Below are 12424 nucleotides of genomic sequence, written 5' to 3' on the forward strand. Positions count from 1 at the left end.
GAGCTCTTAACCAACTGAGCCACTCGGCCGGCCCTCAACATTTGTGTTCCTAATACCATAAAACTACGTCTTAGGTATTTTTCTTTTTGAATTTTTAAAAATTTTTATTTATAAAGATCAAATATCTTATTATAGAACACTGGAAAGCACAAAAGATTTCAAAAAGCCAAATTACTCACAGGCCCACAATACAAAAACTACCACTGCTAGCATTAATTTTTTTTTTTCGGAGGGGGAGATATTAATGTTTTTATATACTTGTGATTATACAGCATATACAAAGTAAAACTATCATTTTATAAATTTTAATATAAAAATGCCATACTTCAGTTGAAAATGTGAGAGACACAAAGTGATTTGAAAGAAAAAAATGAAAATGACCCCAAATTTTAAATCAAGTGATAACCAAAGATGTCAAACTTGTGCATTTTACTGTTGATTTTGTTACTTTTTGACACTTTTTATTCTAATTTTCTGAGCAATCATGCTGCTTTTAAATCTAGTTAACACAGTGCTCATATAGATTTCATACGGAAAAAAATAAAGAGATGCCTGATATCAGGTATGAATTCACAGGGTACTTTATTAGTCTTCCAATTTAAAAATCCTAATAGCTTAGATAATTAAATTTTCATTTTAAGCTACACACTTTTTTTACTCAAGTTTCCATACTATAACATAAGACAATTAGGATTTTTTTTTTGCTCATATGCTATTGTAGATGAAAAATATACTTTTTAATAGCAATTTTCCTATGTAATTTTTAGACATGTTAAAAAATATACTAAAGGTTTAACCATTGCTCCAAGTACAAGAATACAATAGATAGTAAAACTTTGTTTGAATTGTTTATCAGATAAAGTAAGAAATTTTAAATGAAGTTACGAGTTATGTCACAAGAAAAATATTATTAGAAACTGGGAGAGATCACAAGTAGAATAAGATTATTAATTGCAAAAAAAAATCCTTTGTGTACATGCATTCCACTTGTATATGGTTGTTTTACTTAATAAAGCAAATCAGGGTAAACTAGTCTTTTCTCTGTACAATTCCAAACTATTTTAGTTAGTTTCTAAGAATTGGTTTTCAATTTGTTTTAATTTTCAAAATTCTGATTTAATGTTGTTGTTGTTGTTGTTTTTTTCCTGGATTTAGGAAGTTAAATGAAGCTTTATCAGAGCATGATAGTCAGATTCTATTTTAAACTATAAGTGTGCTTTAATCACTATATTTTAAATGCAGTTTGTAGAGTGTAAAGGCTTTTTCTAACTTTTTCATCTCTCATTTACTATCTGGACAGACTAATGTTAAACAGGCTGAACATATAAGAAATGTACACAAGCTAAAATTGTATATGTGCTTTAAAAAAATTAATTGCATTTTATTTTAAAATAATGTGATTTGTTCCAAATTTAGTTTACTTTGAATCTGTTCATCAACAAAATTTACTGCTCCTATTTTATAAACAACAAAATATTTTTGGATCCTTTGTCGAAAATTATCTATCCATATTTATGTGGGTTTATTCCTGCGTTGTCTAATTCTACTCCATTCGTCTGTGAGTCTGTTTTTCTGCCAGTACCATGCTGTTTTGATTATTGTTGCTCTGTAGTACAAGCTAAAGTCAGGAAGTGTGATACTGTCAGCATTATTCTTTTTTCTTAGGATTGCTTTGGCCATGGGGGTGGTAGATGAGGGTAAACGGGGTCAAATATATGGTGATGGAAGGAGAACTGACTCTGGATGGTGAACACACAATATGATATATAGATGATGTAATACAGAATTGTACACCTGAAACCTATGTAATTTACTAACCATTGTCTCCCAAATAAATTGTAATTAAAAAAAAACAAACCCGTAAAAACAACAACAAATAGTGATTTAGTACTTACTTTAAAAAAAAAATTTATAGGTTTAATAAATAAATGGGTAAATGGACATTTACTAAATAAATGTACCCACATATATATGTAAGTTTATGTATGCATATATTTACTTATATGTTTACTATATATAGACAAAGAAAAAAATCAATTATGAAATTATAGATTTTGAAACGTGTGTATTTATATATACACACAACTATAACTATGTAGAATATATGCCTATGATTATACATCAATATATATTTGTGAATTAAAAGTGTTTCAATTTATTAGATAAGAATCACATTCCAACCATCTGTTGGACACTAGGTGTCACTAGAGTAAAGCAGAAATTAACCTAAAAAAAAAAATATTTAAGCTGTTCTAGAATAACTTCAAAGACAAAATATGTAGCAGCGTTTTATTTAAGAATTGCATTTTCTTTATTTTTTAGGATTTATAACTTAAATATGGATTTAGGTGGAAGTGATTATCCCTGACCCAAGTCAGGGGAAAAATCAGATACTAATTTTGCTGATTCAATAAGATCTTGAAGAAAACTAGATTTGTTCTTAAAATTTGAGAGTATTAACATCACGGTGGGCAAACTGCCTGTTTAATATGGACTTTGTATTTTCCTCTCAAACAGCCAGGGTCTTGGAGCAAGAGTAGTAGCTGATAGAAGGTGATCTCAATAAACTGCTCCTTGCTCATAGGGGGCCCTCTAGGCCCAAAGGAAAACAAGCCTTCTGAAGTCACTCTGTCCCACGCTTGGACTTGAAAACTTCTAGTCATGAATACCCTAGGTATTGTGTCTTAGAATATTTTTGCTTATGCTTCACTTTCAGCACAATTTGGTGGGTTTTAATCTTTAAGTACCTATACTCACAGCTTTACATTAGGACTATCTACGGGTATATTGTAACCAGAGAGCTGTTACCAATGATAAAAGTACTTACTTAAAAAGCTCATTTCTGTCGATAGCTCTGTTGGTTTGGGGATCAATTGCATAGACAGTCAAGTCACATTTGCTGTAATCTTCTAGAGAAAAGGCGTCTCCATGCCTGCGAGCACCAATGGACTCCACGACAACTTTGGAACCAGGGATCTGCTCCTGAACATACCGATCCAAAATCCTGTAAATCAAACAAAGTACACACATGACATTCTGACAGGTTTTCGGGGGGAAAAAAAATCACCCTCAACTTGAAATGACATTTAGTAAATGAAAGATGATGACAGCCTGGTTTTTGTTAATGTTTACTGAATGTGCATCTTTGGGGGGGAAAAAAATCTCTATATGTTTTCTTCATGGAACTCCGAATGATGCGGGAAGCTAAATACGGTAGAAAGAGGTCACCAACCACGTCCTATTTATGTCTTAACGGTTTGAATTTATGATACCATTTGAGCTTTTAGGTGGCTCATGGGAAATGCCAACTATGTTGTACAAATAAAGCTGACTGCTTTATAGCAGCCGTGGGATCTTAGGACTCGGAAGTTCCTATGGCTGGTGTTATAATATTTCCATCAGATTCTGTGATACAGAACATGCAGTTCTATGCCAAGGTGCAGAACTAGGATACCTGTTTTCCTAAGGGTATAAAGATCTTTAGAGCATTATAGTGATGGGAGAATGTAGAGATATTTTGCTATGGCAGATTTACCAGGTTAAGATAAAAATATTGCATGAAAATTTCAGAGCTGTTTAGGTGAATACAAACAACCAAAAGATAAATCATTTGGTATAGAATTAGTAACATTCATTGGAAAAAGACAAACAATGTTTATCTATAGGTGATTTTCAGGAAAATACATTTTTTTTTTTGGTAATTACATAACGATTTTAATTGAAAGTACAGATTACTGTATATAAGTATTTGTTTTCTACCTTGTCACAAGTGGCAGTTTCCTTAATGCCTTTTTTCTTATTAAAAACTTTATATTATTAATCTTTGTAGATTAACACTAGAATGCATATTTTAAATATTTATAGACATATAAATGTAAATGAATTAATTTTAATAACTATACACAACAACTATTTTGAAATTTATCTATAGATTCAATGCTCTTTTGGGAGTCCATGCAGGAAGGCACCTTGTGGGAAGGGAGGGGAAATATATTCTAAATCCCGTTGATACATCAGAAAATAACTTCTATTTCAGATGCCAAAATTGAGCTGGTCAATTTCTATAGTCTTCTTTTATATTTCTGTGCAATATTGAAGAATCACATGTGACCTAAAATTTAGGTGTGGAATGATATATATGTACCTGTACTAATTCCTTCATGGTAGCAGGAAAAAAAAATAAATCAATGAAGTCTAAAAATGAATTATGTCATTTAAAACATGTAATAATGTCTTCTCCATGAACATTTTTTCTTAAACATTTAGAGATCTTTTGGGATGAAATATCTCTTATGATAAAGAGATATGTGTCCAAATTTGAGTTCCTTCCATCTTTTTCAGATTAAATATATGTGAAACTAAATTTAATTCTTTTAAAATGAGAACACGTTCTAAAGATCTATCTAACTTTCCACTCAGCATCTATTATCTGTGTACGTAAGCATTTCTATGTATATATGTATATCTTCATTATGTAACATATGTATATAGTTTACATTTTATATATATATATATATATATATATATATATATATATATATATATATGGATATATATAATAATGGATTTTCAGCCCTTGGTCTTCAAATGTACATAGATAGGTACTTGGTTGCTTCCTTTCTAAATATTTTTTTTTAACCTCAGATTTAAANCATTTCTATGTATATATGTATATCTTCATTATGTAGTGTGTGTATATAGTTTACATTTTATATATATATATATATATATATATATATATATATATATATATAAATGGTATTTACTAATAATGGATTTTCAGCCCTTGGTCTTCAAATGTACATAGATAGGTACTTGGTTGCTTCCTTTCTAAATATTTTTTTTTAACCTCAGATTTAAAATAAATACAGCTCTACAGTCACTGACCTTGAATTGATTTACATAAATTAATAAGAATGTTTAAGTTGCCCAATGTTGATATTTTATTTTAAATTATTACTCATGTCAAACCAACTCATACATAAATTTTGGAATTAAATATCATGAGAATCTACTGCATATAAATTCACCAAGAATAAACATATTTTTCCAGCCTGAAGTGCTTGTATGTGACTGATTTATGTTATTATGTCTTTTTGTTTAAAGTCTTTAAAATAGAAAAAAAGCTTCTGTAAGAAACAATATATTAAAATATGTACTAATATATAATAAATTATATACAGTATATATTGTATATTTACATTATATTACATATTAATAGAATTTATATTGTATATAGAAAGATCTATAATGATGTTTCTCTAATCTATAATATATGCATTATATAGATCATCAAGGGAGATGTCTGTAATGTTTATATGATGTCAATGATGCTTAAATTCAGTTGGTATGATTTTGAGTTTACTAAAAAAAGTTTATAAAATTTTTCTTTTTTATATGTTATGGTGTTTGAATTTCTTACAATGGGCAAAATAAAACAATAGTCATAGTTTTAAAAAACTCTTTAATATTCTATATCCTCTTCCCCAGCTTCTTAAGAAAAAAAATCTTTATATAAATCTCTATTTTCAAAGCTTGAAAATGTAGTAAATTAGATTGGACTCAGTTGTCTAATAAAGTAGCAACAAAACTCAGGTAACTGTTAAGTGGAAAGATTTTCTTTTCTTCTTTTCCTCCTTCCCTCCCTCCCTCCCTTCCTTCCTTCCTTCCTTCCTTTCTTCCTTCCTTTCTTCCTCCCTCCTTCCCTCCCTCTTAACAGATATTTACTGAATGCACACCATGGACCAGGCACTGTTCCACACACTTCTGATATATCAGCGAACAGAACAAAGACTTATGACACCACAGAACTTGCATTCTAATTAAGGCAGACAGACAATAGAATAATAAAATTGTTAAGAGTGTTCAGGAAAAGTGTCATTGAAAAGTTGATATTTGAGCAGGCTTTCGGGAGACAATGAGTGACATGGACATTCTCAGTAAGAGTGTTCCAGGAAGAGGGAATTGCTTACAGCTTGTGCAAAAACCCTGAGGCAGAAGTGTGTGGATGAAAAAGAAAAGGTTGTGGGGGAGGGGAGAGGGTGAGGAGCAGGTCACTTGGGGGCTTTTAAGGATTGTAAGGCATTCATTACCTTTTTTTTCAGAGCGAAGTAAAGATGTATTATGAATTTTAAACATTGAAGTAACATGATTTACCTTATATTTAAAAGATGCACCCTTGCCACTATGATGCGAACAAGCTGAAGTGAGGGCCAAGAATAGAATCAGAAAATGATTAGTAAAGACTTTAAGGAGACGAGGGATTTACTTATTGCTCAATCTATTCAATAATTTGTAGGAAGAGAAGACACAACATAGCCCTTCATTATTAGCCATATGTAAATGTTATAATTCAATTCTACTATATGTATTATTATTATGCCTAATTAAATATTCAACAGATATAAATCTTATAAAATAAACCAAGAAATGCAATGTTTAACTGTACAAATACTTACATTAATTAAATTTAACCTAAATAAGTGATTTTTGTGGTTATTCATTTTAAAGTGGTTCAATTTTTATAGATCATTCTTTGTTTAAAGAAAAAAAACATAAAGGAGACTAAAGTTAGAGATCAATTTATGATCTATAAATTTATTATTGTCTGTCTTGAAATGTGTATCTAGGCATAGATGGCTCTTAAAAGAAGGTAACATCTTTTCAGAATTCAGGTTGCTTCTTTTTATCATCTTTTGTATCGAATATGGAGCACAGATCCCCCCTTCTCTGCTTCCTCTCAGCTACCTTGAACTCTGAATGGTTTCTTTGTGAAGTCCAGTGTTTCGCACAAAAGGAAACATTTTTATGTCGGCAGTGGCATTACCACATTATTATACAATATGATCTAGAAGCTGGCTAACATCTCAAGAGGAGTGAAGTTTATGCATGACTACTACGTAGGTGCTATAAATACTCTTTGATAAAACTTTAGGTCTATAATGTAGAGAAAAATGCATTCTATTCCAATGCAAAAATAGTAATAATGACAGATACATATGTATTAAATACAATATTTGCAAAACCCTGAAGGACTGAGAATTTTCCACAGTGACCCATACATGTCCCAGTCCCACAGGCATTCCTCCTCCAGGCTCTCTTGCACATGGCTTTGGCCTCCATTTTCCCCCGTGTTTAGTCCCCAGACTAGTCAAACAGTGGCTGCTAATTCGTAACAAAGACTCTTGTCCTCAAAACTAGCTGGATGCAGCCTCTCCTGCTGAAGCCCCAGAAAACATTTCACCCTCTTCCCCAGGGGCCTTGCGAGGCTTCCCATGCCTGATATTTTCAAATAAAAGCTCATACTAACAGTGCTCTGACTGATTTTCTTCCACAATCTTTTAGTCACCTTCCCTCCCCATCACATTGGCTTTGTAGAATTATTATTTTGGAGATGCACCTAATATAAAAATTAAAAAAAAAATAAATCTAGGGTTCTGTTTTGGATTAGAATGGGAATGAGACCTGTATTTTATACTTTTATAATTGCTTAGTGGTTTAATACCCTACATAAAATGCATAATATGTTGGTATCTCTAACAGAGTAAGTAATGGTACCTGGATACAAAACAAAGAAATGCACATTGAAGCATAGTGACTAATTACATTCCTGGAAATATAAGATTTGTATTCAGACAATATCCCCTTTTCCACTTGACAATGTTGAATGTTACCTAAGCCTTGTGCTCCTGGGAAATAACAAGGGTTAAGAAGTTCTCCCCACCTGTTAAGTTTCAGAAAACTGCTTAATGCAGAGACATCTTTTCCCTTATTGCTTTGATAAGAGTCAGAAAAACTCATGGGGCCCCTTGGTTTACCTAGGACAAAGCCAGTCACAGATCCTGCAAATTCAAAATCTGTGCTTCATGAGTGATTAGCTGAATTGTTTTGTCTCCATGGATCATCAGAACAAAACTTTTGATGAGCAGACATTGGTTAAGTTTCTCTCCTTCCTCCAAGTCCCTGAACTTGGACCCACCCTCAGCCTGAGACAGCACACAACCTCTCCTAAAAGGCCCCTCCCAACCAGTCTGATCTTAGTGTAAAAGTTCTCTGACCTGCCCCATCATCCCATTTTTCCACACAGATGGTTTCTAGCTTTGTTTACTCCTCCTTATGAAAGAAAAGCCCTTTTCTGCCTAACTTTTGGGTGCTGACAGAGTTCTCCCTAATACAACAGACCCCCTCCCCCTACAGCATTAGTTCCTCACTCCCCCTATCCCCCTTTTGAATAATCCTTTAAATAAAGTTTCTTTTCTAATAAATCCAGATTTGTTTTTGTTTTACACGTGATAGATAGCTAAAGGAAATTGTTTCTCAGGCTCCTACTCTTACTAAATGAGTCTGCATATTCCCAGCCAAAGCTGGTGATATGCAAAGATTTTCAGCAAACTATACATAAAACAAAAGATTATTCATTATTTTCTGTCCTTAATTTCCTATTCCCATAGCGAAACAGCCATGAAGTTTCAAAATTTCCAATTGCATAAGCTGTCTTTCACTCAGTAAATATGTGTGAATTCTGGTCAGCACTGCTTAATTATAATTAAAACACTGTTCAAACAATCTATTGGTTTGTTGGAAAAGTCATGACGTATTTTTCTGTTTTTCGTTGCAAAAATGTGTCATGACTTTTCCAACAACCCAACATAAAATAAGTTGAATTTTATTTTTTATTTTTTTTAATGCAACTAAAAATGACAAATAATAACAAGCAAGTCCTAACCAAGTCCTCACACTCCATTCTGGAAAGGAAATATCATCTTGTGTACCACCTACTCACTGGGAAATGGAAACAAACCACAGTGCTCTTCTGATCAGTTATTTCCATAGTGGATAAAGTCATGTGCTTGGTACTGTGCTCTCTATGCCACAGAAATTGTATTTAATCCTCCTAAAACCCACAAAAAGAAGACACTGATTAAAAAGGGCATTGAATACATCCATTTCACAAGTGGACTCTGTTGCTTTTTGGCTGCAAAGCATTTTGCTCTCTTTCTAAAAATACTCTGATATCGATTTGAGAAATAAGTCTCATCTCCAGCAGTAACAGTTGTCCTGCTCTGCCCTCATCTCATGCTGTACAAGGCTGAAGGCCACTCAGAGTAGCCATTTCATTTTCCCTCTGAAATTTGGTACTTGAGTCAAACACACTTGATTTTAAACCAGTTGGAACTCATGCATTGGAGGTGCGATTTCCTCACCACACAGATGCTGTATATATACCTATTCCTGTGGTTCTTGCTTCCCAGGCCTCTGCAGCTGCCCTTGACCTGGACTATTTCCCAGCCCGCTTTTCCATCCTGTTATTGATATTGTCAGCTCCCGATAGCCTTCCAAGAAACTTCCCTTTCCTGGAGTTTGCCTCGTCAATTTCTAGCACATTAAAACTAGTATTATACATATTTTATTTTAAGATCCAGTTGTACCGAAGCAAGAGTCATTTTTCTAATTCTCTCATGGTAGCAACATATGCCCAGTTTTCTTAGTCCTAGTCTAGTTGGTTCTATGGACTCTGAAATTCTATTTATCATATATCTTGTATTCTGTTTAAAGTTGCTCATGATGGAGTTTGACAAGAACTTGTATTATGGAAAAACCCAGTCATTTAAATTTGCTCTGAATCTAAATTCTTGGAAGTAATATATCAATATAAAATACAAGTAGTGCAATCAAATATATAGTAGAATAGTATTTGATTATGGTAAGCTTTCTCAAAACAAAAAATTGCATTCATTGATCTAATTAGCAAATATAGTGCAAATGAATTAATGTAATAATTATAATTAGTAAACAAAAATTAAATTTTCATTTAAAGTTTATTGTTCTACTTTACTTTAAAAGATCTGTAACTTATTTATAATACTTAGTAGTATGTTACTATGTTATCATTAACAAAGTTTTAATAGCTCTAAACTTCTAAGGAAATATGTTATTACAATTAATATATATTTTATATGCATATAAATATGCATGCATGTATATATTTATATGTAAATATATGTTTATATATGCTTATGTTATATGTTTATGTGTTATGTTACATATGCTTATATATAAATCTATGCATATAAAACATGTTTTGCTGTGCTACCTCATGATAATTAATGTCTAGTACAGAAATAGTTTAACCAGTTTTCTTAGATAAATGTTGAAAGGCGTATTTAACTGAAATATTATTTTCTATGCATTTTTTTTTTCATGCGGGAGTTGAACCGGCAACCTTGCTGTTAAGAGCACACGCTCTATCCACTGAGCCATCCGGGTAGCAGCTCAGCTCAAGGTGCCGAGTTCAGTCTTAGTTGCAGGCGGGCATAGCCTACCATCGAACAGGCAGTCTTGTTGTTAGGAGCATGTGCTATCACCAGCTGGGCCATCCTGGCAGCTCAGTTCGGGAGCAGCTGGGGTGAAGTTCATTGGCCCACGTGGGAATCAAACCAGCGACCCTGTTACTCAGAGCTTGTGCTCTTAAGCAAACTCTTAACCAACTGAGCCACTCGGCTGGCCCCCATTTTTTTTTTTTTTAAATCATAAGCTAAAAATACCAGTATATAACTGGCTCAGTTAACTAATTTATTCTCAATCCAAGTTATTTTTGGTAGATACCACCAAATTTTAATTTACAACACTACTTTATCGAGTTACCTATATATGTAGCTTTGATTACTTTCAAGCAGAAATTGCCTTATAAAAAAAAAAGTGTATAGTGTTTGCTGAAATAGTTTTATAGCTATTTTCTCACAATAAAATTATTACCGCAGCCATCTTCTCAATTACCAGTTTGTGTGAGTGAGCCAAACTAAAATTATCATTTGATGATCGTTTCTGGGCTTGTGTGCTCAAAGCATTTCCAAGAAAAGATAGGTTGAATTTTTAATTAGGTTTGCCTCCTTAAACATTAACAGAGCGAGTGTTTTGAAACCCAGCTTGCTCCTGGCCCATAGATGTAGATTAAAAATAAACCTATACCACTACCATTTGTGTCTTTATGGAAAAAAAATCTAAACCTCTGAAAGTTTTAGAGAACTCACTTAAAAAGTCATGGAGGCCCCTTTGTTTACCTAGGACAAAGCCAGAACTCACTTATACAATGGGGAAAGTAATCAGACCTACCTCAAAGGAACTCTGTGAAAAGTTAATTAGATAATACCAATTAATTACCCAAAACCCAACAAATAAAGAGTACCATGGATGTTAGATATTTTTTGTGGTAGTTATAAAAACTTCTCAGATTTCATGATTGTAAACTCTACTTAGCCTTTTGTTTAAGTAGATTGGTTTATATTTAGCTAACAGGTTAAGACTCTCCATCTTAGGTACTTGTCAATATTTTTTAAAAAGCCTGCCTAAACAAATCAATAAACTGTGCAGATGGCTGGAGGGATATGCAATTCAGGCTTTCCTGATGTTCTAAACTTACTTCCTCTAGACCAGTAGAGACTCCACCCAGACTATATGCGAAGTGATGTTTCAAATACCATGAAACATTTTTTTCATGACATTAGGAGATAACCTCTCTATGATGCCCCACAGGATAAAAACATTTTCCTAACATTTGGCATTTGACTAAGAAATAGTTCTGCTTTTCCACCAGAAGTAATTTGGGCTTTATTTTTGTTGTTGTTGTTTGTTTGTCTGTTTTAATTTTGTGATATGCAAGTCTTTTTTTAGCACCTCCGGTACTAGACTCATTCTCCCTCCTTAATTTCTTTCTGTTTCATTTGCTTTATTTTTCTGATTCATCTTCGATGTATTTTACCCTCTTTTATGTAGGAATCATTGTAAACTGCCTTAAATTCTCTTGGAATGAGGTGGAATATTAAAAAATAAAAATCATAATTAATTAGATCACAACTAAGGCATAAATGAAAGTATCTACAATACCATTTGTGACGTTGCAGACACAAATGGAATTTTTTTATATACACATATGGTTGAATTTATTCCTCATGTTAAAATAATAGAAGAGAAATAAATTGTTGAAAGTTAAGACAAAGATCATAAATATGATTAAGAGAATAAAGGGAATTGGCTCTTGCTGAACAGGTATCTGAATTGAGTGGCTGCACAATGAAATGGTATATATACCTTGTACCACAGATGGGGACATGAAAAATAATAAACTATTCTATTTGGCCAAATTCTGGACCATAAACCATAAAAGAATATGATAGAAAGAAAATTTTTGAAAGGAATATTTTCACAATACACATTTTAGAAATCTTATAAATCCACTGATTCAAACAAACCTATTGAAAGCAAACACATCAGCATACATTACTCTTTAGTGAATCAATACACAATAGAATCTTAGGAAAAAGTAAAATCTAGTTGATAGTCATTAGTTCTTGGTTAATTCTGCATATAGGAAAATTATATATATATATATATATATATATATATATATATATATATATATATATAT

The 12424-nt window shown here is 32.4% G+C and overlaps 1 protein-coding gene across 1 annotated transcript in view; it reads right to left on the minus strand.

Annotated features, from left to right (window-relative positions):
• The window catches only part of PCDH15 (protocadherin related 15), a gene marked incomplete at its 5' end in the record, with an annotated part of 518446 nt that overhangs the window by 10537 nt on the left and 495485 nt on the right, over positions 1-12424 (minus strand). The window contains 1 exon segment of the mRNA XM_019629964.1: positions 2828-3004. Coding sequence (XP_019485509.1) covers positions 2828-3004 — 177 coding nt within the window.

This window comes from Hipposideros armiger, unplaced genomic scaffold, assembly GCF_001890085.2.
Source record: "Hipposideros armiger isolate ML-2016 unplaced genomic scaffold, ASM189008v1 scaffold_876, whole genome shotgun sequence".
Taxonomy (NCBI): domain Eukaryota; kingdom Metazoa; phylum Chordata; class Mammalia; order Chiroptera; family Hipposideridae; genus Hipposideros; species Hipposideros armiger.